The sequence below is a fragment of the Erinaceus europaeus genome, chromosome 14 (assembly GCF_950295315.1).
Source record: "Erinaceus europaeus chromosome 14, mEriEur2.1, whole genome shotgun sequence".
Taxonomy (NCBI): domain Eukaryota; kingdom Metazoa; phylum Chordata; class Mammalia; order Eulipotyphla; family Erinaceidae; genus Erinaceus; species Erinaceus europaeus.
The window spans coordinates 26,323,746-26,350,424 of record NC_080175.1 but is presented as its reverse complement, the minus strand read 5'-3'; the positions used below and the strand labels follow the sequence as shown (position 1 = coordinate 26,350,424).

The 26,679-nt window shown below is 56.9% G+C and overlaps 2 protein-coding genes and 1 long non-coding RNA gene across 4 annotated transcripts; 1 reads left to right on the top strand and 2 right to left on the bottom strand.

Annotated features, from left to right (window-relative positions):
- Nucleotides 1–2,906: 2,906 nt before the first annotated feature.
- Nucleotides 2,907–10,488, top strand: NFKB2 (nuclear factor kappa B subunit 2). Of its 2 annotated transcripts, none has more exons than XM_007530800.3 (23): nucleotides 2,907–3,063; nucleotides 4,277–4,366; nucleotides 4,627–4,708; nucleotides 4,826–4,866; nucleotides 5,130–5,228; nucleotides 5,307–5,458; nucleotides 5,696–5,802; nucleotides 5,891–6,049; nucleotides 6,350–6,454; nucleotides 6,560–6,645; nucleotides 6,733–6,871; nucleotides 7,243–7,368; nucleotides 7,472–7,651; nucleotides 7,730–7,871; nucleotides 8,235–8,349; nucleotides 8,441–8,654; nucleotides 8,755–8,924; nucleotides 9,005–9,107; nucleotides 9,234–9,382; nucleotides 9,508–9,577; nucleotides 9,732–9,904; nucleotides 10,008–10,119; nucleotides 10,200–10,488. In XM_007530800.3, exons 2-23 carry the CDS (start codon nucleotides 4,346–4,348, stop codon nucleotides 10,325–10,327), a joined length of 2,673 nt encoding a protein of 890 aa, XP_007530862.1. In that variant the 5' UTR covers nucleotides 2,907–3,063; nucleotides 4,277–4,345; the 3' UTR covers nucleotides 10,328–10,488. The 2 variants fall into 2 exon arrangements, with proteins under 2 accessions (XP_007530862.1, XP_007530870.1); XM_007530808.3 differs by having other exon boundaries at nucleotides 2,908–3,063; nucleotides 10,203–10,488.
- On the bottom strand, nucleotides 7,841–9,509 carry LOC132532763 (uncharacterized). Its single transcript, XR_009544683.1, has 3 exons — nucleotides 9,357–9,509; nucleotides 8,073–9,127; nucleotides 7,841–7,948 (listed from the first exon to the last, which is right to left on the bottom strand). It is a non-coding gene; the product is annotated as an uncharacterized LOC132532763 (long non-coding RNA).
- Nucleotides 10,489–10,561: 73 nt separating the features above from the next.
- PSD (pleckstrin and Sec7 domain containing) lies at nucleotides 10,562–26,455 on the bottom strand. The gene is made up of 17 exons (XM_016191555.2): nucleotides 26,338–26,455; nucleotides 24,279–25,021; nucleotides 23,929–24,031; nucleotides 23,132–23,486; nucleotides 21,962–22,402; nucleotides 18,989–19,183; nucleotides 18,737–18,817; nucleotides 18,477–18,589; nucleotides 17,895–17,953; nucleotides 17,704–17,793; nucleotides 14,358–14,401; nucleotides 12,938–13,128; nucleotides 12,776–12,846; nucleotides 12,521–12,678; nucleotides 12,289–12,433; nucleotides 11,926–12,069; nucleotides 10,562–11,338 (listed from the first exon to the last, which is right to left on the bottom strand). The coding sequence occupies exons 2-17, from the start codon at nucleotides 24,936–24,938 to the stop codon at nucleotides 11,114–11,116; spliced, it is 3,075 nt and encodes a 1,024-aa protein (XP_016047041.2). The 5' UTR covers nucleotides 24,939–25,021; nucleotides 26,338–26,455; the 3' UTR covers nucleotides 10,562–11,113.
- Nucleotides 26,456–26,679: the final 224 nt, after the last annotated feature.

The window sequence follows — 26,679 nt, the reverse complement described above, 5'->3', positions numbered from 1 at the left end:
GGGTGGGTGGGTGGGTGGGTGGGGAGAATACAGGTCCATGAAAAATGATGAATGAAATAGTGGGGGTTGTATTGCTAAATGGGAATCTGGGAAATGTTATGCATGTAAAAAAAAAAAAAAGAAGAAGTAGAAACGCAAAGCAAAAAAAAAAAAAAAAGAGTACGCTAAGTCCATAAAGTCTGAGTATAGTTATAAAAAGTTTAGTCCCAAAAGGTAAATAATTGTTGTAGAGGGGTCTTAAAAGTTTACCAGCTGGGAGCCAGGTGGTAGCACAGTGAGTTAAGCGCAGGTGGCGCAAAGCGCAAGGACCGGCGTAATAATCCCGGTTCGAGCTTCCGGCTCCCCACCTGCAGGGAAGTCTTTTCACAAAAGGTGAAGCAGGTCTGCAGGTGTCTATCTTTCTCTCCCCCTTTCTGTCTTCCCCTCCTCTCTCCATTTCTCTCTGTCCTATCCAACAACAACAACATCAATAACATCAACAAGAAAACAACAAGGGCAACAAAAGGGAATAAATAATTTTTTTTTAAGTTTATCTGCAGTAGCCCAGCAGATGGCCCAAAGTGCAAGTGTAAGGATCCCGGTTCGAGCCCCTGGCTCCCCACCTGCTGAAGAGTCACTTCACAAGCGGTGCAGCAGGTCTGCAGGTGTCAATAACAACAACAATAAAACAAGGGCAACAGAAAGGGAATAAATAAATAAATATTAAAAAAAAAAAAGTTTAGTGGCTAACAGAGTCAGTCACCTGCATTCAGTTCCCAGGAGAAGTAGCCATTCCAGATACCTGGAGCACCTCCACCGAGATGCTTCTGACCAGGAGAAGCAGCAGCAGCCAAAGAGAGTGACCTGCTCCAAATGCATTCCCTTCTCTGGAGCACCTTCTCAGGCTGACATCATTCCTATGCTAATAATCCCAAACTCCTGTTGGGGTCACAACAGTGGTAGTGTGTGCTCTACTGGGTGAGACATCTTCCAGTCCGTCCATTCCCCCACCCACCCCATTTTAATTAGAGAGCAGAGCACTGCTCAGCTCTGGCTCATGGTGGTGCTGGAGATTGAGCCAGGGGCCTCAAAAGCCTCATACATGAAAGTCTTTTGCATAACCATTATGCTGTCTCCTCAGCCCCCTCTCCCCAGACTTTAAATAAACTTAGTGCATTAACTATGCCCAACTTCCCCTCAACATCTCTACTTAAATACCTTACAGGTTTTCAAGTATAACAAACTTAGGAAAAATTCTTCATTACAGGGAGTCAGGCTGTAGCGCAGCGGGTTAAGCGCAGGTGGCACAAAGTCCAAGGACCAGTGTAAGGACCACGGTTGGAGCCCTGGCTCCTCACCTGCAGGGGAGTCGCTTCACAGGCGGTGAAGCAGGTCTGCAGGTGTCTAGCCTTCTCTCCCCCTCTCTGTCTTCCCCTCCTTTCTCCATTTCTCTCTGTCCTATCCAACAGTAATGACAACAATAATAATAACTACAGCAATAAAAGAACAAGGGCAACAAAAGGGAATAAATAAATAAATAAATATAGAAAAATTTAAAAATAAATAAATAATAAAATTCTTCATTACAGATTTGCTCCTCACCTGGTCTGCCCTATACCAAAAGACAACTCCATTCTTGGAATTCTTATTGCCAGAAACCTATTTTTTCACATCCTACAACCAGTCATTCAGTAAGTCTTGTTGCTGCTTTCAAATCTATCTAGAACTTGATAACTTCTCAACACCCTTACCCAAGTCTAAGCCATCATCTAATGAACAGTTGGCTCTACTTCATTCTAGATCCATTGTTACTACGTTCTACTGTCCATACTTAGCCAAGCAGATCTTTAAAATAAAATAAAATAAAAAGTATTGATTTAACTCCACTGCTCATAACCCTATTGGTTGTCTAATGTCCTTCAGAATAAAATGTAAAGTTCTTTCTTTATCCTACCTCCCTAACCATGCTGTTCTCAAACATACCAAACACAGTCATATCAGACTTTTAACAAAGCTGATCCCTCCACCTAAATGGTCTTCCTCTATATATCCATACAGCTCTCTCCCTCACTCATTCAAGTCTTTGTCCAAATGTCATCTCATCAGAGAAGCTTCCAGGAAAACTACTGATACATAGAAAACTCTTGCCAGGCTGGGGAGATAGTACAATGGTTATGCAATGACTTTTAAGCCTGAGGCTCTGAAGCGCCCAGGTTCAATCACCAGCACCACCATAAGCCTAAGCTAAACAGTGCTCTGGTTAAAAATAAATAAATAAATAAACTCTTGCCACAGCATCTTGGGAGGTGGCACAGTGGGTAAAACATTAAATAATCAGGCATGAGGTCCTAAGCCCAATTCCGGTAATTCTTTTTCTAAAACTGAAGAAGAAAACCTTTGTCACTGTCTTCTTACCGGTGCGTATTGTTTCTGGTTCCACGACCAAGACCAAGAGATAACTAGAGTTAGAGTCTACTTGCGGCTCCAAGAAAGCCGCCAGATGGCGTCCTGGTACCGACCGCAAGTTCCACTTCCTTCCTCTTCCCTCAGCTCTTCCCGGCAGTGGGGCCCCGCTTGCTCCGGGGACCGGAGAGCTGGGGCCTGCCAGCTTCCCCCTGGGGTTCCCCGCTGTAGAGGTGACCAACAACTAGGCGCCGCTTAAGCCGAGGCGCAGCGGGGACCGCTATCGTGTGGGACAGGCTTGGGTAGATGAGACCGCAGCTGGGGTTCTCCGCCAGGGCATGGCGCCGGGGTCAGGAACCTCCTCTAGACTCACCAGCGGCCAGAGCTTGCACCCCGCTGACCCTCAGGCTGACTGCCTGGCCTAGGTGCTGGGCGAATCTCGCTCCTTTAAGGGGCGCGCCTAAGTAGTCTCCGATTGGCTGCTCCCGGCAGGGAGTTAAACTTTCAACCAATGAAAATCGGCGTGAGGCGTGACGCACGGGAACGTCACGGGAATTCCCCCCTCCTGGGGGCGCCGAAGGGGCTTTCCCGGTTGGGAGGCCTGGTGGCCAGAGTGGAGTCGCGACCCCGTCCGAGCTGGTTCAGACTGGGAGAGAAGCCGAAACCGGAGCCGCGGCCGCGGTGAGTGGCCGGGTTCAGACCCTGGCGTGGGCACGGGGAAAGGTGGGAGGACGGCCGATCACAGGCACAGCTCCAGCCCCAGCCCTAGCCCCAGAGCCGGTGCGCGGCTGGTGTGTGTACACACACACACACACACACACACACACACACACACACTCTTTCTCTCTCTCCCTCTCTCTCTCTGCATACTTGTGACACTCGCGCTGTGTGCACAGTGCAGGCCGTGCTCAGACTCACACACGTAAACACGCCCACCGGTGCTCAGGTGCCGTATCCACGCCTTCTTGCACAAACTCAAAAGGTACGTTCACCCGCACCCTTTCATAAGGAAAGTCTCCGACCTGTGCCCACACCAAAAAAACCCTTTTTCACCTCTGTAGACATGCTCACTTACACAAGCCTGCTCATGCCATGCACACACGCTTACCACGCACATATGTATTGTACACTACTGTGGGCTGTGGGGCGAGAACACTCAGAGCAGGTTTGGGGTGGGACTCTGCAGCCATTACAACGCTTCTGGGAGAGAAAACAGAAGCCCACCCCAAGTAGGCGACACCTTTCCTCCACCAGCCCCACATAGAATCCCGTTCTCAGGCAGCACCCCCCCGCTGAGAAGGGAGGGCCGCCTACAACCCTTCAGAGAGGAGGTCTTCCTACAGCAGGAATGTCCCCCCAAAAGCCCCCGGGTTGAATCAGCCGTGGCCTCCCTCGGGGTAGAAAATCCCTAGGTTGCTCCATTAGTGGGGGGTGGGGTGGGGGCGGGAGGAAGGTCTGGCCTCGGCCTAGGAGCCTCCCATAGTCTTGAGTCCTCCTGTCCTCGTTGCTTTCTCAGGAGGGAAGAGGTGACCAACCCCCAAGGGAGGGCTTCCTGGGGCTAGCGGCCTCTCCCTCCGCAGAGTGACCGCCGGCTCCTGGAGACAAGTGGCGAGCTAGCGCCCCTCCCGCCATGAGGGTGTGGCCAGTTGCGTCATTTCCAGGCCCGCCCCCTCCGGCCCCGCCTCCCGTTGGTATTTTCGGGACTTTCCTAAACTGCTCTAACTTTCCTGCCCCTTCCCGGGCCCTGCCCAGCCCAGCTACGGGTCCCGTCCTCCGCCAGATTTCACCCGATACACCTGGACAGGCAGCTGGAGGAGATAAGGCCTCCCCAGATCTGGAACAGCCCCCCTTTCTTCCATACTCCCTTCTTGACCTGTCTATCCCCCACCCTTAGGCGGGCGCCTGAAACTGGAAAACAGAACCGGCCAAAGCCACCAGACAGAGCCGGGCCTAGCCCAGCAATATGGACAGTTGCTACGACCCGGTGAGTCAGGCCGCTTGGTCTCGAAAGTCAGCCGGCTTCTCCCCTCCCCCCAGTGACTGTCTGCCAGTTCCCTCTGCTCCCCAGCACCTGTAATGCCTTCCTGGTCACCGCTTGTCTGTCAGCCAGTCTGTCTTTCAGCACACTGCTTTCCACAGGCAAGCTCTTAAGGGAGAGGGAGCACTAACTGGGGACTGCAAAGTGGGGGGCTGGGGAAGAAGGGGTCTAGAATTAGCTGCTACCCCAGTCTGTCCTCAAACCAGGGTCTGGATGGCATCATTGAGTATGATGACTTAAAATTCAACCCATCCATCGTGGAGCCCAAGGAACCAGCCCCAGAGACAAGTGAGTCAATTCCCCAAGCTCCCGCAGTGTGTGTGTATGTGGGTACTGGGAGCATGTGCCCTTTGCCTGGGGAATGGGTTTAGAGGTCCTGGCTCATCAAGGCCTCTCTGTCCCCAGCTGACGGCCCCTACCTGGTGATTGTGGAACAGCCTAAGCAGGTAAGTGAGTAGGAGGTATGGTGCAGGATGACTTGGGCTTTGGGAGAAAGGTAGCAGTAGCGTGGTGGCAGGGCAGGGAAGGGGTGTCAATTACTGACCACAGAGGCCACTTCAGTTTGGAATGGTAGACCACTGCTGGTCATAGTGGTATGCTTGTAATTCAGGACAGATACAACCAATTAATGTGATCACAGCTGTCTGGGTGGGGAGGATGGGAAGGGGTCTCTCATGGTCACAGTGTCACCCTGTCTTGGGATCTTCAGCGGGGCTTCCGATTTCGATATGGCTGTGAAGGCCCATCCCATGGAGGACTGCCAGGTGCCTCCAGTGAGAAGGGCCGCAAGACCTACCCCACTGTCAAGGTGAGTGGAAGGGTGCAGGAGGGTGAGTGTGGGGGCTGGATGTCCAAGGCCACTACTGACAGACCTCTTCTGGCCTAGATCTGTAACTACGAGGGACCAGCCAAGATTGAGGTGGACCTGGTCACTCACAGTGACCCACCTCGTGCTCACGCCCACAGTCTGGTGGGCAAGCAGTGCTCTGACCTGGGTGTCTGCGCCGTTTCTGTGGGGCCCAAGGACATGACAGCCCAGTAGGTGTCCCCTACCCCAGGCCCAACAGTCCCAGGCTTCAGCCCACCTAAGCTTAACATCTGTCCAAGTGGAGAAACTTGAGTTGACCCCAGAATCCAGGGGCCCAAGTAAAAACCCAAAACACTTCCTAGAGGAAGTAGAGTTGAGTCATTACCCCCCCCCCCCGCCCCATGGGGAGGGCACCTCAGCAGAAATGAGCTGCCTGCAAGGCTTTAACTCCCCTCCTTCCTACTCAGATTTAACAACCTGGGGGTCCTGCATGTAACCAAGAAGAACATGATGGAGATCATGATACAGAAGCTTCAGAGGCAGCGACTTCGCTCCAGACCACAGGGCCTTACAGGTATGGTAGGGAGGGGGCCTCTGGGAGGGGAATAAGGGAGCAATCAAGACAGAGGAGTCCAGGGGTCACATATGTGCTCACTGCTCAGAGGCTGAGCGCCGTGAGCTGGAGCAGGAAGCCAAGGAGCTCAAGAAAGTAATGGACCTGAGCATTGTGCGGCTGCGCTTCTCTGCCTTCCTGCGAGCCAGTGATGGATCCTTCTCCCTGCCCCTGAAGCCAGTCATTTCCCAGCCCATCCACGACAGCAGTGAGTATCCTGACCAGCTTCGGTGTCAGGCGTAGGTGCCAGATGGAGTATGGAGGAGGGCTAGATCTCCAGCTGTGTAGTCAGACAGGCCTGGTTTGAACTTGGCCCTGCCATGTATTCCTTGAGTGAACCTGAACCAGTCATTTCCCCACTCTACGTGCCTTCTGCCTTGGCTCAGTAAAGGCACAGGCAATGCCCAGGCCTCTTAGGGTTGCTGAAATGATGGCACAAAGCACCTGGTCCTGTAACGAGAGTATCACTGTCACACCATCTCAAGTAGTCTCTCTCCCACTTCCATAGAGTCTCCTGGGGCCTCCAACTTGAAGATTTCTCGAATGGACAAGACAGCTGGCTCTGTACGGGGTGGAGATGAGATTTATCTGCTTTGTGACAAGGTGCAGAAAGGTGAGGCTGGGATCCGAACCTGTGAAGTGGCAACACTGGGGGCCAGGGCAGGTGGGCCCCAAGATGTCACTAGGGGCTACAGCCACACTTCACTCTTCCCTATAGATGACATCGAGGTTCGGTTCTACGAGGATGATGAGAATGGATGGCAGGCCTTTGGGGATTTCTCTCCCACAGATGTTCACAAACAGGTAGATGAGCACCAGGGCCAGGACAGGAGGTCAAACCAGGTGACCACGGCCTCAGTGGCACCCATGCCATTGTGTTTCACCTCACAGTATGCCATTGTATTTCGGACACCTCCCTATCACAAGATGAAGATTGATCGCCCTGTGACTGTGTTCCTGCAGCTGAAACGCAAGCGTGGGGGTGATGTCTCAGACTCCAAACAGTTCACCTATTACCCACTGGTGGAAGGTAGAGCTGGAACGAGGATCAGGGGGTGTGGGGAGGTGGGGAGTCCCACGAGCCAAATCAGGGAACCCAAGAGTCAAGTCAGGAGTGGGAAAGGACCCAGGAAGAGGTGGTCTGGGGAATGGAAGTGAGGGCTTGGGGGTGGATGGGTGACAGAGCTCTTGAGGCTTGAGTGGGTTTTATTGTTTGCTTTTTATCAGAGCACTGCTTAGCTCTGGCTTGTGGTGGTGGTGTGTATGTAGTTGGGGGGGGGGGGAGCTGAACCTGTGACTTAGGAGTCTGAGGCATGGCAATCTTTTCTTTTTGTATGACTATTATGTTATCTCCTCCTGCCTGGGTTGGGATTTTAACACCTCATTTCCCTCTACCCCCAGACAAAGAAGAGGTGCAGCGGAAGCGAAGGAAAGCCTTGCCTACCTTCTCCCAGCCCTTCGGGGGTGGCTCTCACATGGGTGGAGGCTCCGGGGGCTCAGCTGGGGGTTATGGAGGAGCTGGAGGAGGTGAGGGGGAATTGGTGATGGGAAGGGGGAAGGAGGGAAGAATAAGTTGTGAGAATAATCTGGAGATCCCTGGGTCTCCTCACAACCCTGCCTGCACCCGCAGGTGGTGGTCTGGGCTTTTTCCCTTCCTCCTTCGCCTACAACCCCTACCAGTCGGGCGCGGCCCCCATGAGCTGCTACCCGGGAGGCGGGGGCGGGGCGCAGATGGCCGCGCCCAGCGTAGATGCCAGGGAGGAAGCGGCGCCAACAAGCGAAGCGCCAGGCGAGGAGCAGCTGCAGCAAGGTACGGATCCAGGGTCAGTGCTGTCGTGACACTCAGGGAGGGGGCCAGCCCGCGCCCACACCCCCCTGTCGCCCCCAGCCCGCGAGTACAATGCGCGCCTGTTTGGCCTGGCGAGACGCAGCGCCCGAGCCTTGCTCGACTACGGCGTCACCGCAGACGCACGCTCGCTGCTGGCTGGACAGCGCCACCTGCTGACTGCTCAGGACGAGAATGGAGACACGTAGGTGGGCGGGAGGTCGGGCCGAAAGGTTCACAGGGCTGAAGGGTCACCACCTAGATCTAAGTAGGGAAGGGAACCTGCAAAAAGCCAGGCATACAAAACCTGCCCCTAGTGCGGCCTTTGCCGTGCCCTTCTGTGCAAGGCGACCACCACCACCACCCACCCACCCACACACACACACACCCACACACACACACTTACAGACTATCTTGATGACATAAAGAAGTGCGCTGAAGGACTAAGTCCAAATGTCACGCTTCCCTGGGAGACACCTGGGCTCCACAGGACTCTTGAGGGGAGGCTGTGGAGGTGGTAGGGTTTGGACTCATTAGCCAGAATCTCCTTCAACCCCCTCGCCCCCAGGCCGTTGCACCTGGCCATTATCCACGGGCAGACCAGTGTCATTGAGCAGATCGCCCATGTCATCTATCACGCCCGGCACTTGGGCGTCGTCAACCTCACCAATCACCTGCACCAGGTGAGGGCCTCCACTTGGTGAGGGGCTAGGGGTTGAGGAGCATATGGGTCTAGGTGCAGGTGGGTCAGGCTCACTCTGCCTGTGTCCCCAGACACCTCTGCACCTGGCGGTGATTACTGGGCAGACGAGAGTGGTGAGCTTCCTGCTGCAGGTGGGTGCAGACCCTGGACTGCTGGACAGGCACGGAGACTCAGCAGTACACCTGGCACTGCGGGCAGGCGCTGGTGCCCCTGACATGCTGCGCACCCTGCTGTGGAGCGGGGTGCCCACCATGTCCCAACTGCTGCATGTGCCTGACTTCCAGGGTGAGTTCCTCATCCTGTATGGACCTGGTGGGGGCCACAGTCAGCTGGCTTGGGGATCCCCTTGGGGTCACGGCTGCAGGCTGCTGTCCTGTGTTCGTAGGACTGTACCCAGTGCACCTGGCAGTCTGTGCCCGAAGCCCTGAGTGCTTGGATCTGCTGGTGGACAGTGGGGCTGAAGTGGAGGCAGCTGAGCGACAGGGGGGTCGGACAGCCCTGCATCTGGCCACAGAGATGGAAGAGCTGGGGCTGGTCACCCACCTGGTCACCAAGGTGGGACCAAGGGCTGTGATGGTACAAGGAGATAGGCAGCAGTTGGCTGTGCTGTGATCAAATACGTCTCCCCCCCACAGCTCCATGCCAATGTAAATGCCCGCACCTTTGCTGGAAACACACCCCTGCACCTGGCAGCCGGACTGGGCTCTCCAACACTCACCCGTCTCCTTCTAAAGGCTGGTAAGTTGCCTCTTCTGGGCCTGTGAACAGGAGTGGAAAGGAAAAATGGTGCTTCCTACTCTCCCTACTTTGTGACCTTTACTCTGGGCTCTTGTGGTGTCTCCCCATGACTGCATCTCTCTCCAGGAGCTGACATACACACAGAGAATGAGGAGCCGTTGTGCCCACCGCCGTCGCCCCCCACCTCTGGCAGTGACTCCGATTCTGAGGGATCTGAGGACCCTCCAAGCAGCTTCCGGGGCCACACACCTCTTGACCTCACTCGCAGCACCAAGGTGAGGCCAGTCTGGCACTAGAAATACCAGGGACTAGGGCATCTGGGCTTAGCAGTGGAGTCTGGAGTACCTGCCACCTGGGCCTGGGAGCTGGAATGGGAGACAGGCTGGTGCTGTCTCCCCAGGTGAGGACCTTGCTGCTAACTGCTGCTCAGGACACCATGGCCCCGCCCCTGACCCCACCCAGCCCCGCAGGTGAGCGCCCTTTACCTATCTACGGCCAGATCCCAGGACACATACCAACCCCCTCACAGGGTCTCCAGGACCTTGGGAGGTGGCCTGCTTTGTGTGTCAGGCTACAGTGGGAGCGTAGTGGCTTCTGGGGGGAAACATGTACGTATGCCCTCAGGACCAGAGCTGCCACTTGAGGAGACAGTCCTGCAGAACCTGGAGCACCTGCTGGATGGCCCAGGAGCCCAAGGCAGCTGGTCAGAGCTGGCGGAACGGCTGGGGCTGCGCAGTCTAGTGGACACATACCGAAAGACAGCCTCACCCAGTGGCAGCCTCCTGCGTAGCTACAAGGTCAGCTGGTGCACATCCCTGCTCCATGCCAGCTTCCTATCCCCAGCCCTGGGCCCTTGACCCCACACCCTGCACATAACTCAGCCTTCTTTCCTCTCCTCAGCTGGCTGGCGGGGACTTGGCGGGTCTGTTGGATGCCTTGTCTGACATGGGCCTAGAGGAGGGTGTGAGGCTGCTGAGGGGCCCTGAGGCCCAGGACAAGCTGCCCAGCACAGGTATGGGGGGCCTACATGGAGGAGGATCTGGGTCTGGTGGGTGGGAGGCCTGTCTTTGACTCCCTATGTCCACTTACCAGCAGAGGTCAAGGAGGACAGTGCATACGGCAGCCAGTCAGTGGAACAGGAGGCAGAAGAGAAGCTGGGCCCGCCCCCTGAGCCACCGGGAGGGCTCTGCCATGGGCACCCCCAGCCTCAGGTGCACTGATCCCCAACCCCTGACCAGCCCTTTCCTGGGCCTCTCTGTACAGTACCCTGCCTGTTCCAGTTCTTATTTAACACCCCATGCCTCAGTTGGGGCAAATAAAGGATTCTCATGGGAAAGAGGGGGGCCCAGCCCCCCCCCAATTTACAGTAGCCCCAATGTGACTCTTGGATCTGGAACCAGCTGCCCACCCCATCCCCAAGCTAGACCGTGGGGCTAGAGAAAGAGGCCCAGCCAGCAAGTCCAGAGCAGTTTTAATAGGGGTGGAGGCTGTACAAAGGGTGGGGCCCACTGACGGAGGGGAAGCAAGGCCATGCTGCGCAACCTCGTGCCGGGCCTTGGCATGGACGCTGTCCTCCAGCTCTGGAAAGATAGAAGGTGAGCTCTCAGGGGGGAAGGAGAGAAAACCAGCTCAGCCCCAGCTCCTGGCCTCTATTTGAGCCAGGCCCCAGGTGGGGATTGCTGGTGTCAGGGTGGGGGTGGTCTCAGCAGAAAGCAGAAACATCAGGCCTCCCCCCACAAAATAAAAGCATCAAAAGTCCAGAGGCCCTGGCCCCTCCCGCCCCAGCCCCCTGTACGAAAAAAGTGCAAAACATTATCACAAAAAGGGGGTCTCAGAGGGGCCTGAGGCCTGTGCCCTAGCCCTGCCCTGCCCCGGACACCGCGTCCGGCGCGGTCAGGCCCCCAGCCAAAGGGCCCTTGTGGGTGACCCGAGGCCGGCCCGGGCTCAGGCAGGACCACATCATGCAGGTGCCTGTGGGCCTCATCCTCACAGTCTCCCACTCCAACTCAGGGTTTCCGCCGCCCGCCTCCCACCCTCGGCTCAGAGCTGTGACACTGAGCTCGGGGCTGTTTGGAGGTATTGGGCTGCAAGGAGGGGCTGGAGTGAGGTGCAGGGAGTCCATCCTCTGGGCTTCCGGTCTGGGCCAGGGCTGCTTCCACCGCATCCAGCTCTTCACTGCCAGCTTTCAGTTTGACCCGGAGTAGTGCCGCGTATGTGCTGTAGCGGGACTTCTGAGCAGAGGGGCAAGGCTGTGAGCCTGCCCTTCATGCCCTGCTTGACCCACCCCCATCCAGATCAGGGAGAGATGCGAAAAAAATCTGGGAGAAGGCAGGCCCCTGCCCACCTCTAAAGTCCCAGAACCCCCCAGGACGGTGGCCTGGTCCCCTGGTAGGGTGGTATCCTCTCTGGGTACACTCAACTACCAGCTAATGTTTCTTGAAGCAGACCAGACTAGCTCTCATTTCATATTCTAGAATACTGGGGCTGTTCTCCCTGTTCCACAGAGGGGGAAATTAATGCTCGGAAGGATTCAACCCTCCCAAGGTCAGGTCAGCAAAATAGCTCATTTGGATAATGTTCTGCCTTGCCATGTGTGAGACCCAGGTTCAAGCCTAGCCCTCACTGCATTGAAGGAAGCTTCACTGCTGTGGTCTCTTTCACTTTCTGCCTCTGTCTCTATGCAACAATTTAAAAAATGGAAAGAGCCTACCCAAGGTCACCCAGCTGGTTCTGAGCAGCTAGCCTGAGCCTGTGGGTGGGAGCACAGAGGTCCTACTGAAGGAGGAAGCAACCGCAGGGACCCAGACGGGAGGCTCACCTCGAACTCCAGGTAGGCCTCCTTCTGCCGTTGCTCCTCGGCCTCCTTGCCCCGGGCCTTCTTGCTCAGCTGGCTAGCCCGGTGCTCACGCAACTCACTGGCCATGGCCTTCAGCTTGGCTTCATGGGTCTGCACTTGCTCCTCCTATGGGTGGTGAGCAGTCGGGATCTCTGAGCAAGAGTTTTCAAAGGAGCCCCTGCCTTTGAGCAAACAAAGCACTAGGCTTGTGTCAACAGAGGCAAGTGTAGCAGAGACTGGATTTCCACCCCTGCTTTTTCCCAAGGTGGGGACCGGGTGCAGGATACTTACATCTATGTGATTGTCCCCACTCCACCCCACTGACACTGGATAGTACTGGAGTACCTGGGAGAGGCGGGTGGCAGCGCTGGGCAGCAGAGGGCGGCTGAACTTCTTCTGGGAACTGACAGCAGCTGGGAAGGGGGGCGCTGAGAACATGGCGGCCACCACGTTGATTCGAGTGATCCAGGACTGCATCTGCTCCAGGCTCCTGGGAAGACAGCACAGTCCCCTGGGTGTGGCCAGTTGGGGATGGGGGCTACGAAGGGATCTGGATTGGCAGGGAGAAGGTACTCACGAGGCCTGGAAGAGGAAGACCCGCCAGTCGGCTGTGCGCAGGTAGAAGACGTGGGGCCGCTTGCTGTAGTCGTTGGCACGGGTGGCCAGGGCGTGATGGATGCTGATGGCATTCTTGAGCTCTGCCTCACAGAGGGCCTTGCCTGGCTGGTACTCCTCCTGCAGCAGTGCCACCCTGTCCAGGCCACAGTCCCAGCCTGGCCAGGCTCGGCCCACCGAGCTCCCACCCCAACCCCACCTCAGGCTGGCCACACACCTTCTGTAGGTAGAGGATCATGCCCTTGAGAATGCCGTGGAAGCTCTTCCAGCCCCGCTTACCCCGAGGTGCTGGGGGAAGGAAGGCAGGCAGACAAGTCAGGGGCCTTGTGACAGGCCTACTCCCAGCCAGCCAGCCCCCAGGTCCCCACCAGCCACTTACTCTTCCTGCAGTCAGGGTCTGCATGCACCTTGCGCACCAGGGCCCCGTGCTTGTAGACGGCAGCCCCAGGCTCGGGAGTCAGGTCCAGGAAAGGGCTGGTGCTGCTGCCACTGCCCCCGCTGACCCTTTTGATGACCTTGGGGTTGGGGTCGGCCAACTCAGACAGAGAGCGTCTCAGCTCCTCCTCGTCTCTGCAGGTGTGATCACCTCAGAGGGGGCTGGCTGTGGAGCCACAGCCCCCACCCCACTTGCCTCTGCACCCCCAAGGTGTGATTCCCTTGACCTGAGGCTACTGGAGCCTGTCTGCCGCCTCAGGCTAGGTCTGAGCCGGGTCTCCTGACTAACCCGGGTCTCCTCCAGGGCAGCATGCCTCCTTGGTCAGCGTAGAGCTCCCAAGGGGAGGGCCAGCCAGACCTGTGCCTTTCTCCCTTACCCCCTCACATGTAGCCACCCCTTCTTCTCCTCCGCCCTGCTCCACCCGGAGAGACAGATGTCTGACTCAGCTCTCTCAACCACACTTACACCGGGCCTGAGGTCTCTTCTACATGGCTCCCTCAAAGATCCTGGTCCAGGCAGCATCTCGAGTTTTCTACTGTTTTATCACTCCCTCCCTCATGAACCTGGAGTAGCTCCCTATTATTGTCCATGTCAGGCACATCCAGCACTGTCTCTCTCTTTCCATGCCCTATTCTAACCAGAACTGCCTGCTCTGGGCCTTCCCACCCAACACTCATCATTTCTGCCACCACATATTTGCCTCCCAAATAATTTCCCCTATTGTCCCCCAAATACTTCCCTCCCTCGAGGTTTGCCCCAGGATCCAATTCTCCAAGAAACTTCCCTTGTACCCTAATCTGAAGCTCTGTCTCCTGTGAGGGCCTCTTTCCTGCCAACTAAGCAGGTGCCAGCACATCTGAGTGATCTGTTGGCCCTGAAGAGCCTGAGACACCACCCTCAGAGTGGGAGAGTGAAGCCAGACCTCCTCCTTGAGACCAGACTCTTCTGACACTTATTCTGAGTCCGTTACTTGGACAGTGTGGGCCCTCACTCTATGACCTGCCAGGGGGCTCCTGCGCTGTCGTTCAGGACCTTATGACCAGACTTCTGCTTCCCCACGAGTGTTGCCCAGGGACCTCCCCTATGTTCTTTCAGCACCCCTCCTCCCAGGTCAGCTGAATGTGGCCACCCACCCTACCCCCAGCTTGTCATAACAACCCCAACAGAGAGAAGACACAGAACCCCAAGCCCAGGCAGGCATTTCCAAAGAAGGAAGTGCTGCAGCCTCACTGCCTTTTGGGGCCTCGCCACCTCCCCATCATGCCCGCCCTGCCTCAGCACTCAAGGCCCACCTCAGTTCTCAGCCTCTCGAGGAAGCCCGCCCTCTGCACACCCCGCACCCCCCCACAGCCTGGGGACTCACATAGCCCACTGCAACTTCTCATTCTTGATGGAGCTGTACAAGGCCTGGGGAGGAAGGAACAAATCAGGAAGAACATGGGTCAGTCCTGGGGGGTGCTGTCCACTGTCCCCTATGCCAGAGCCCCACCCCTTGCCAAGAAGGTGGGAGGGAACAGTGACCAAGAACACAAGCTCTGGAGGAGAGCACAGGCCGCAGGCCCCACTCTGCCCCCTTAGCTGCCCCATTCTGGGCAAGAATCCACGAGGAACAGCCACCAGTAACAAACACGGGACAAGAGATGGACACGTGGCTAAGGCACAAAAGACAGCAGCTGCTATTAGTGCTGTCACTGTAAGTTAAGGGGTCACCCTGCACAGATCCTGGGCCGAGGATGGGGACAGCAGCACAGCCCAGAGGAAATGGGAAAAGAGCAGTCCCAGAAGCTCTCTCTTCCCCGATCATGTACTATGGCCAGATCCCAGTTTAAATGTGCACATAGCACATGGGGCAACTGAGGCCCAAGAAAGGGGATTCACCCTGTTATCTCCTTCCAGGATAAGAGAGAACATTCTCCCACAGCTCCCAACCCCCATACAAGTGAGCCCTTCCAACCCAGACAGCCCCCCCCCCCACCAGGCCAAGTGTCAGGGTAGATGGCCCCCAGTCCACTCACTGACTTCATATCAAGTAGTTTTAGCTTCCAAAACCTTGCACATTGCAAACTGACTGTGAGCTCCTCAGAACAGTCATGCTGCTCGTGCCAGGGGGATACGTGGCAGCTGCGGGGGAGGGGGTACAAAGGAGAGAATGAGCTCCAAGAGTGGCTATGGGACCCCTCTTCTTGGGAGTGGTCCAGCATGGGTCCCCACCAGTGCCTTCCACTGTGGGGGTGCTTCTGCCAGCCTGTATGAGCGGGTGTGTCCCCAGCATGTGTGTGTTGAGCTAAGCATGTGGCATGTGATGCCATTTGCCTGTCAGCTGGGTGCAGTGGTGACGTAGGTACCTTCTCTGTGATGGGACACAGCCCCACACACACAACACGGTCTCTGGCTTTCGCTGCCCACTGCCGTGCCTGCCACACGGCTAGCCAAGCACCCACATGCCTACAACCTGTCCAGGAGTGGGTACGCTCCCCACACACGCACAGCACACCCTAACTGACTCACAGCCTCCCAGCACACACGGGGCCCAAAGCAAGGAGTGTTCTCACCCTAAAAAGCACACTCTCCAACTCTGACCAGGAGGCTGAGTGACCAGGGCTGCGACCTCGCACTTCACCTCCGGTCCCCTTCATCCCACAACCACATCTTCCTCATGAGTCCCTGACCCCCACAGCGCGCTCCATCTAGACGACCCCCCCAAGATCCTGGGGTCTGTGATGACCACCTGCCCCGAGGGTCTGCGCCCTTCACTCTCCCTTGTCCTTTGTCCCTGCCAGGAAAGCCTCTCGGCCGGCCGCGCCCCCCACGCCACCTCTAGCGTTTCCTCCGGCCCCTTCCGCCGCGCCCCTCGGTCGCCCCCCAGCCTGGTGTGGGCCGCGGCCCATCGCCCTCACCGCTTTCTTCTTCTTGCGGCTCTGCAGGCGGCTGACCACCAGGTCGGTGTAAAGCACGGGCTTAAGGCTGCGCGAGCGCTGTGGCCAGCCGTAGCACAGGGTCTCGGCGCCGCGGTGGGTGCGCCCGTAGCGCACCGAGCACAGCGAGCGCGAGCGCAGCCGCCCGGCGCTGCTATGGATGCTGTTGACGCCGATCATGCTGGCCCGGCCGGCTCGCCGCGGCCCCCGGCCATGCCCCCGCCCGCCCTCGGCCCGGGCGGCCCGGACGGCTCCCCCGACAGCCGGCGCGAGCGAGCGCGCGGCCCGGCCCGAGCCCGGCCAGGCTCCCACCGACGCACAGAGCGCGGCGGCGGCGCGGTCTGCTCTGCAGCTCCGCGGGCGCGGGAGGGGGGCGCGGAAGGGAAGGGGCGGGCTGGGGGCGGGGACGGCGCGAAATGAAGGCGTCAAACCGAGAGCCCCCCCCCCGCACCCAAAGCGCGCCGCCACGGGGGGGGGGGGCTCCGGGAGGCGCGGCGCGGGTTGGGGGGCAGAACATCGGGGGACCTGCGAGCTGGCGTCCGGTTCCGCAGGCTGCGGGTTGCAAAGGTGGGGCGCCCCGCAGCTTCTGAAGCCCCCTCCTCCACTTCCCTTTCTCCACTGGCGAGGGGCTGTGATTAAAGGGTGTGTCGACCGCCTCCCCAAAGCCCTTTTTGCACCGTGCGTGGAGGAAGACCCAGCGAAATGGCTGCACCTCCCTCGGGCGCAAGGACGCCTCGTTCAGCTCAGCAGCCTGTGTGTACACCCTAGTTCACAGGCACACACCCAATGGACTGACCCCGGCCAACCAGATACTCCAGCTCACAGCCCACCACAAATGCAGATGCACGCCTCAGATTTTAGCATTTTTAACGCACAAACACGCACCTGTGCACAGACACACGGCGGCGTGAACCGGCCTTCCACGTCAGGGATGTCCGCCTCAGCACACAGAAACACCCAGCCTACACCCCAATCTGGAATTCTTTAAATCACCAACACTGCCTAGATAACAGAACCCCCACCCTTGATTCACTGACACTTTGAACATCACACATATACAGCCTGAGTATACAGGCCACGCATATCCCCATCACAAAGGGCACTCCCACACATCTACATTCCCAGATTGGGAAGCCCAGTGCACCCCACGCTCACACACCCAGAGGTACCCCGGAGTGTTCATGTCTGTACACGGGGTGGCCCTGAGGCCCTCTATCAACCCGCGGTCTTTCAAGTGAGTCCAGATAACCGGGGTGAAACACCCAATTAGAGGGAAAAGTGAAGCCAGGCGACCCGACTTGGCACTGTGGATCTGACACAGCACTGACACGAAGGTGCTGGGGCTGCCCCCAGGGGAGGCCAGAACGTGGTCTCTCGCCCCACGGACGACGTGCCCATTATTTGGCAGCCCTGGGCCCTCCCTGGCCTTCTGCCTCAGGCCCCCTCCAGCTCAGGGGTGGAGGTGAACCTGTGTGTCTACCCCACCCACCCCATCCTCAGTGGACTGTGGAGTAGAGTAGCGACAGTGATGAAGGCCAAGTCAGGAGCCTGTCCGCCTGCTCACTTGTTCTCCGGAGCTGTGTCCCCTCCCCCCGCGCGCTCCCGTGACTGCCTGCGACTGCGCATGTTCCAGGCGACAGCCGGTGGGGCTGGGGGAGGGGGTGATCCCCCAGCTGAGTCACGAGAGCCGTAGCTCCAGTGGCTTCAAGGCCCCAGACTTACCTCCCAACGACAACAGCGCTTCCTCCCCCCCACACACCCCCACCCCGCAAGCCCTTCTCCCTCCAGCCCCACCTTGAGCAGCTCCCGGGGGAAGTCGCAGCCTTCGTTGAGGCCTTCCAGGTTGCCAATGAAGTCTCCGCAAGTCATGCGCTTCCCGATGTTCTGAGGGAGAGCGTGGACTAAGGTCTCTGTGCTGGGGGGGCCTCGCATGCAGGCCTTGGCTGGGTCTGCTTGGCGCCCCCCCACGCCTGCCCCTCACTCACGTGGCCGTGGAGATCCGTGTTGAGGAGCATGAGGGCGCAGGTCAGCGTGTGCGCGCCGTCTAGGGGAGAGGTGACAGTCACACTCGCCACCTCCCAGGGACTCTCCTACACCAGCTTCCCCTGTCTTCCAGAGCACTCCCGCCCCGCCCCCACACAGGACATCTCTGGCCCACACTCCTTTAATAAGTCCTGACCCCTCTGTGAACATCTCCCAAGCCAAGCCCTCTCTCTTCCAGCAACTTCCTTGGCAGGGACCTCCTCTGCTACTCAGGCCACCCTCCCAGCACCCTAAGGCTGGGGCTGGGGCTGCCCGTTGCTCGCCCCCACCCATAGGCCTCTCTGCACCTGTGTGCTAAGAAGCAAGCCGCTGCACACTATTCAAGAGTAGGGCAGCTGGAGAGCGTACTCACTCCAGCCCAGCTCCACGCCCTGCACACGCATGTGAAGAATGGCGAAGATACATTGTCACCTGCTCCTTGCACCCCACCCTGGGCCGTAGTGATCTGTCCCCTTCCACAATTCAATATCCACACATGCCATTCCCCACACCTTCCCCCCCACCCCACCCCCCAGCCTCCTCACCCTCTGAGGACAGGGCTCCGGGATTGCACTGGAAGTATCTCTGGGAGAAGTGGGCCAGCACACGCTCCCGCTCCTGGGTCTCACCCATTAATGCCAGCTCCTTCAGAAACACCCTGGGGCAGGGGAAAGTCAAAGGATGTAACCCCATCCCAGGTCCTCTTAGCAGACTACCTGAGGTCTTGGCTGTGCCCAGTCACCTGGGGGGATCTGCCCAGCAGGCCTGGAAAGTGGGTTCTGTCTTCACTAGATTCAACACCCACCTGAGAGCTTGGTCCAGAGTCATGCCAGTGAAGACAAAAAACTTGAGATATTCTCCAGCCACAAGTTTGCTGAAGTCATTGCTGTGGGCAGGGCAAAGAGACAGCTAGAGTCTCTGGGACAAGTTGGGGATTGGGGGGGGGGGGTTAGGTGGTCATTCAGAGACCAAAGGGCGTTACTAAGAGAGGGGGTAGGAGTACTGCCCTTAGGATGCACCCCTTCCCCCATTATCAGCCTGAGCCTGGTGGCTTTACTTCTTGCCCAGGTGCCGGGCCACATCAGCCTTCCTGAAGCCGTCTAGTCGGTATAGCCTCTTAGCCAGGCGCTGTGCGGCCTCCAGGTCCGCCTTCTGCCCGTTGGACAAGGTGTCTGTGCTTCCCAGAGCCAGCCGTTCGGTGCTGTCCAGCTCTGAGTCCGAGTCAGACACCAACTGGCTCAGGGGTGGTTCACTGCCAGGATAGAACACCAACTCAAGGGGCAGTCAGGGCCCTTGGGGGCCATCTAGATCCCCTCCTGCCCCCCAGACCCAAAGGGCAGAGAAGGGTAGAGGTGGGGTAGGGACAAGGAAAAGGTATTTTTTCTTTTCTCCAGAAAAGGGAATCATATGGGTCCCTTCTCTCAGCTCATCCCAGCATTGCCTTTTCTCTGAGGAGTGCTGCTTCAGATCTAACTAGCATCCTTCTTGCTGCTTCCCCAGAGCACCTCGAGTCTGCTAGTAGACACTGACTTCCCACCCCCATGTTGGTACAACTCAAAACAGAGCCCTTGCTCTCTGAGAAGGGATGAAAAGTGGAGGGTCAGGGGCTGGGTGGTGGTGCACCTGGTTGATCGCACATGTTACCACGCACAAGGAACCGGGTTTAAGTCCTTGCTCCCCATCTGCAGGGAGGAAGCCTCACAAGTGGTGAAACAGTGCTGCAAGTGTATCTCTTCCTCTCTATCTCCTCCTTGCCTTTCAGTTTCTGTCTCTATCCAGAATAAACAAATAAATAAAGTGGAGCATAAGGCAAAGGTGTGAAGGCAGTGGTCCAGGAGGTGGAGCTGGAAATATGGTGTTGGCTTCTCAAGCATGAGGTCAAGAGTTTGATCCCAGATATTTCATATGCCAGACTGATGCTCTGGTTCTTTTTTCTCCTTCTCAATTAATAAATTAAGAAAAATCTTTTAAAGAAAGAAAGAAAAGAAAAGAAAACTAGTGTATTGCGCAAAGTAAAAGACTCTGGGGGTGGGGGGAGAGTACAGGTCCAAAAAGGATGACAGGGGACTTAGTGGGGGTTGTATTGTTGTGTTGAAAACTGAGAAATGTTATGCATGTACAAACTATTGCATTTACTGTCAAATGTAAAACATTAATCCCCCGATAAATTAAAAAAAAAGAAAGAAAGAAAAGAAAAAATGGGAAGTCGGGCAGTAGCACGGCAGGTTAAGCACACATGGTGCAAAGCGGCAAGGACTAGCTTAAGGACCCCGGTCCCGGCTCCCCACCTGCAGGGTAATCACTTCACAAGCAATGAGGCAGGTCTGCAGGTGTCTGTCTTTCTCTCCCCCTCTCTGTCTTCCCCTCCTCTCTCCATTTCTCTCTGTCCTATCAAACAATGACAACATCAATAATAATAACTACAACAATAAAACAAAGGCAACAAAAGGAAATAAATATAAAAAAATTTTAAAAAAAAGAAAAGAAAAATGAGCTAGGTGGTGGTGCACCTGGTTGAGCGCACATGTTACAATGTACAAGGACCCAAGTTGGAGGCCCTAGCCCCTATCTGTAGGAGGAAAGCTTTGAGAGTGGTAAAGCAGGGCTGCATGTGTCTCTCTGTCTCTCTCCCTCTCTTATCTCCCCTTTCCCTCTTGATTTCTGACGGTCTCTATCCAATAAATAAATAAAAGATTTTTAAAAAGTGGGATTTTAAAAAAATGAAAAAATGGAAAGCGGTTAAGCGCATGTGGCAAAAGCGCAAGGACCCGGCGTAAGGATCCCAGCCTGAGCCCCCGGCTCCCCACCTGCAGGGGAGTCGCTTCACAAGCGGTGAAGCAGGTCTGCAGGTGTCTATCTTTTTCTCCCCCTCACTCTTCCCCTCCTCCATTTTTCTCTGTCCTATTTAACAACAACAACAGTAAAATCAAGGGTAACAAAAGGGACTAAATAAATATTTTTTAAAAATGGGGAGTCGCACGGTAGCACAGTGGATTAAGTGCAGGTGGCAGGAAGCAAAAGGACCTGCGTAAGGATCCCGGTTGAAGCCCCTGGCTCCCCACCTACAGGTGGGTCGCTTCACAGGCGGTAAAGCAGGCCTGCAGGTGTCTATCTTTCTCCCCCCCTCTCTGTCTTCTCCTCATCTCTCCATTTCTCTCTGTCCTACCCAACAATGATGACATCAAGAACAACAACAATAATAACCACAACAATAAAAGAACAACAAAGGCAAAGAAAGGGAATAAATAAATAAATATATAAAAAATGAAAGAACAGAAAAGATCTGGGGACAGCAGGGACACCGTGGCTCCCGGGGTTTCCCTCTTTTATTCTCTAGGGAAAAAAGCCTCCTCTTCTGTCCTTCTCTGCCACCCATAAAGAAGCAAGCTATGGGGTTTTGGGGGTCAGAGTGCACCCTGTCATCCTTTCTCCTCCTCCTCCTTTCCCTTCCCTCCCCAGCTGCTCTACTCACAAAGCCACCTGTCACCCCAGAGACAGAGGCCGGAAACTCCTGGTTGCTAGGCAACCCTGTCTCCCTGGCCACCCCCTCCTGTTGCCATGGCACCCATGACTGAGAGGGTAGCTGGCGGAGGGGAGAGCAAAAAGGTTAGACTGGTGACAGGACTTCCTGGAGAAGGGTGAGGGAGTCCTGATTGGAAGGGGGAAGATGACCTGGGAGTGAGACTCCAGGAGAGGCTGGTGGCTGCATCTCTGAGAGAAGCCCAAAGACAGGGGAGACTGGGTGGATGGGGGCGGGGTGGCAAGAATTCTAAACAGGTTAGAGGCTCAGGAGACAAGAGGGCTCTGTGGAAGAGAGAGGAGGGTGATCTCCGGGGACACTCAATCCTGATTCCTGGTGTTTGAAGTCAGGTCATGAGCTCTCAGAGCCAGTGGAAGCAAATGGGAAAACAGGCCTCTGGGGTTGGTCAGGAACGTGTTAACTCTAACTTTGCACTCAGGCTCTAGGCCTTGGAGCAGCTTTTCCTGGAGCCCTGGGGGCCTCAGGTCTGAGGAAACAGAACCTACTCACCTGCCCAGGGGAGAAGCCCCCAGCCCAAAGCTGTCCTCTGAGTGGCAGGGACTAGGGGGCTCCCTCTCTGGGGCCTTCTTGGCTCCAGCCTTGGCCTCCTCTTCCTCCCCTCTTCGTGTCCAAGGCCCATCAGCAGCAGAGCTGGTACCGGAGTCCAGCTCAAAAGGGGCAAGTGGGGCAGGAGCAGGGGGGTCAGGCCGGGGTGCAGGGGGTTGGGGAGGCAGCTCAAAGGTAAAGAAGGGACTCTGGGTAGGGCCAGGTGAGGCCAAGGCCTCCAAGGATGTGAGGCTGGTGTAGGAGGTGCCCTTGGCTCGGTGCGACTCCAAGATGGCTTCAAATAGACAACTGAAAGAGTCAGGGCCGTCAGCAGAGGGACTGGTCCCAGGAAGAAAGGGCCCAGGAGACTTGAGGGGGCCTGAGTGAGGCATCCAGGTGCCTGGCCTGCAGGAGCAGGGAGAATCTCTGGTCAATAAGGCCCAGAGGATAACAGTGGGGTAGAATCTCATTAAACTTCCTACTAATTGTAAAGAGGATAATCATCCCCCTTTCACAAGGTCCCTGACCCTCTCCCAAAGTCACCTGGATGGGGGTTCCCATGACAGCTATTCAGTGTCCCTGGAGCACTTCAACCCTTTCTATGCCCAGGACCCAATCCCTTTCCTCCCTCCTCCTTCCCAACTAATCTCCCTTTCTCCTCCTTCTCTCTGATCCTCTCCCCTCCTGCCATCCCATTTCTATTTCTGGAAACATCTTAGGAGAAGATGAGGCTCCAAGCTGCAATAGGGTGTGAGACGGAGACGAAAACCCCCACACTCCCCACTCTCCCCACTCTCCCACCAGGAACCAGGAACCAGGATGAAGATGGGTGCTCCCACACCCCAGGGGTTAATTCCAGCCTCTGGTCTCTCACCTGTTCTAGAATACCCTTTTGCATCACCATCCTAGCTGCCCCTAGTCCCCAGGTTCTTGCTGATGCCCCTCACATTTCTGGTATTTTGCCAAATCTCAGAATTCTGTCAGCATCTCCCTGTCAACACCTCCAGCTTGGTCCTGACCTCCCCAGCCACACCCTGGTCTCTATCCCGCCCCCTCCCCCCCCCCGCACCCCAGTTCAGCCTCTGGACCAGTGAGCAAGAGTCCTGGGCTTTCCTCTCCCATTGCCCCACTCACCGGGGCCCCTCCGAGGCCTCGAACACCTCGTCGTCCACATCCTCTTCCCCACCTGCCTCATCCTCGTCACCGCTGCTCAGGCTGGGCCGGGGATCGAGGCATGGGCTGGGACGTGGGGCATGTGGGCGGGCAGTGCCAGGGGGGCCCTCAGAACTGGGTTGACTCTCGATGGCTGAGTCTGCCTCTTCCCGCTCGGCCAGCACCTCATCAATGTCCGTCTCTCGGTAGCACCTCAGGGGCACCGTGTCCAGGTCTGTCTCCGAGTACTTGGCTGCTCGCCCCACAGCCACCCCAGAGCCCTGCCCTGAGCCCACCCCATGAGAAGATGGGGGGGCCTGCTCTGGGGGCTTAGCACCTGCAGGACGTGGAGGCAGCCCAGTTAGGGGGCCGCCCAGTTGGTTTTCTGTCCTGGTTCGCTTCTAGGAAGGAGTCTCCTCTGCTTCCTCATACTGGCAAGAAGCCCTCACTCTCTAGCCACCATTCCTCCAGCCACAAACAACTTGACTCCGGTGGCAGGGAGCTCACTGCAAATCAAGTACTTGCCAAACAGCTGAGGGTCCTAAGAGGTAACCAGCAGTGCCCCCACCACTCCCCAGCTTCCTCCAGATGCCCAAACTAGTCTCCACCCTCCTCTCATCACACAAATGGGAAGGCTGAGACCGGAAGAGACATTAGCTGTTTTAGGAAGCCAGAATAGAGTTGGGGGAAGGGAGGGACTAAAGGAAGCCTCCCCATCATACCTCAGATGCTGTGGAGAAGGGCCTGCCCTCTTCCCCTTCCCTCAGTACAGGCCTCACCTGAGCTGGGGGGGTCCAAGGAGCCATAGAAGAATTCCCACTTGGCTCGAGCAATTCTCTGGGCATGAGAGGAGACTTCCCGAGGGGAGGACCAGATGTCCTCCTAAGCAAGGAGGGAGAAGAAGACACAGTCATCCAGAGACAAAGTAAGGAAAAAGGTACAGGAAAATGGGGTAGAAATTTGGACAGAAAAGGCAGAGGATCAGAAAGACACAGGAGCAAAAGACAGATTTAGGGCTGACCAAATGCTTGAGAGGGAACAGCCCACTGGCCTAAGATCACCAAAGGACTAAGCCTCACCCCTTAATTGGGGTTCTGGGGTTTCCAGGAGCCTACAGGAGGTTGAATACCTGGTTCAGGAGTCCAATCTCAGCAGATCCTCGGAATAGCGTGGCCGTGGCCAGGTGTTCAGAGGGGGCCCCCAGCCCATTGGGGAGAGAGGAGTAAAGGCCATCTGCCCCAACCTGAGGCTGGGCTGGTGGCCCGTGCAAAAGGCCCTGCCTGCCAGGCAGAGCTGAACGTCTTCCAGCTGGGAGCGGGTCTGAAGTGGAGGCCTCCAGTCGCAACTTCCGGCTGGAGCCTGGCCCAAGGGCTGGGGTGGCCCTGGGAGAAGAGACCCCACCCAGGTCCCAGCTCCGGCTCAGGCCTCCTGGAGCAGGCAGACCATTCAATGGCCTCACACTGGCCTTTTCCACAAAACGAAATATGACCACGGAGCTCTGGGCCCCTGGTGGAGGCTGCCCAGTGGGTGAAGAGGGGCCCCAGGGTGAAGGAGCAAGATGGGGTGAGGGGTGGCCACGCAGGGGGGTACAGGGTGCTGTCACACGTCCCAGGTCCCGTCCCCGGGGACCTGGGCCTGCCACCCTCCGGAGAAGGGAGCCCGTGCTGCCATACATGCTGGCAGGGGGGCTCTGGGGCACTGGGCCTTCTGGGAGCCAGCGGCGTGGGCATCTTGGTGGGGAGATGGCACAGTCTCCTTCTGAGCAGAAGCGCATGGCACCCTGGGCCATGCTGGGGCCGGGGGTCAGGCTGGGGGGGCAGGGATGGCGAGGCCAGGCGGGGAGCGAGGGGGCAGCATGCTCTTCAGATAGGCCTGCAAGAAAGGAAGGGAAGCAGGGGGTGAACTGCTATCGAGTGAAAGACAGGAGAGCAGAGACAGGGAGGGGAGCACCTAGCCCACCCTGGGGATATGAGATCTTTGATCCCTTCCCAGGGGGCGATAAGACCTTCGGTTGGAACAGTTTTTATGGAGGCACAAGGAGAAAAGAACAGCCCTCCCTGCAGGCTCCTCACTCCTCTCCTGCCTATCACCACCCCACCTCACCCCCCCATAAACCCAGGAGGAGAGAGGAAGTTATTCAGAAGTTGAATGAGGGCTGAGGAGACAGCATAATGGTTATGCAAAAGATGTTCATGCTTGAGGCTCTGAGGTCCCAGGTTCAATCCCCAGCACCACCATAAGCCAGAGCTGAGCAGTGCTCTGGTATCTCTCTCTTCTGTATCTTTCTGTTTCTTTTCCATTAAGTCAATAAAACAAAATAAACTAATAACAAGAGGAGTGAGCCCAGTGTTCCTGTGGCATTTTGGAATTACTTAGGCAGAGAAGGTCGCACCCTCTGGCCATCCTTGCCATCATAAAGTCATGGCTTCTGGGAGGGGGGAGAAAAAAAAGTCATGGCTTCTCCAGTGTCCCCCCAGGAGGCCCCTCACTCAGGGAGAGAGAACCCAAGCCTCCTGGAAGGAGAAACAGGATGAGGGTGACAAAAGGGTCATATAGGGACCATGACAGGCTGAACAGCATAGGGTGGACGGGAGGAGAAAGGTCTGAAGACAGCCCCTGCTCCCAGTACATACATGCTCAACAGGAAAGGGGCATTCTCATTCTTTACAATGGTATCCACACATGCACACGTACACACATAAGGACAAATGTACCAGTTAAACACATTCACAGGCAACACCCTCTGGCACACAACACAGGCGCACACACTGCTCAGAGACACACCCTCACATACACTCTCAGTCATAACAAATGTGTGTGTAATGAAAAGGCACATGCTTATTCTACACACACACAATCATCAAACAGGAACACACAAAGAGACACCCAAGTGTGTGTACAGGTTCTCACTCTCCTTTGCACACAGAGACACAAGCACAGCAGACATTGACTCAGGAGTTACACTCACAAATACAGACAGACACACATGCTGAAGCAGGGACACACACCCTCTCCCCACCTCCCCCCCCCCTTCCCAAGGGCTATGACAGATCTTGTCCAGCCCAGGAAGGGTTCTGGGGCGGGGGGGGGGGGGGACAGAGGTCAGGGTCTGCTATCTGCCATACAGGTTCTTGGAGCTCGGTGGGGGCCCAGTGCATCACCAGTGCAGCCTCCACGCCAGTACTCACCGCTGCTCGCAGGGGAGCTGGGGCCAAGGAGAGAGGCTGGGAGAGGCGAGGCTGGGCCGGGCTCAGCTGTGAAGGCAGCGCGGCTGGCTGGCTCCCGCTTGCTCCCGTTTGCTCCAGGCCCGCCCGCTTCTCGGTCCCTCCCCCCCCACGCTCAACTCAGGCAGAGCTAATCCCTCTACCCACCCCACCCCACTGCACCCCACCCCAGTCTGCCCTCTCCCGGGGCCCTGAGCCCCGGCGGCTGTCCCCCCTAGGCTGGTCTCTCCCGCCAACCTGACCCGCCCCTGACGAGGGGGAGGGCGTAAGAAACCCCGGGTTCGGTTCCCCAGACCTTCCCAAACT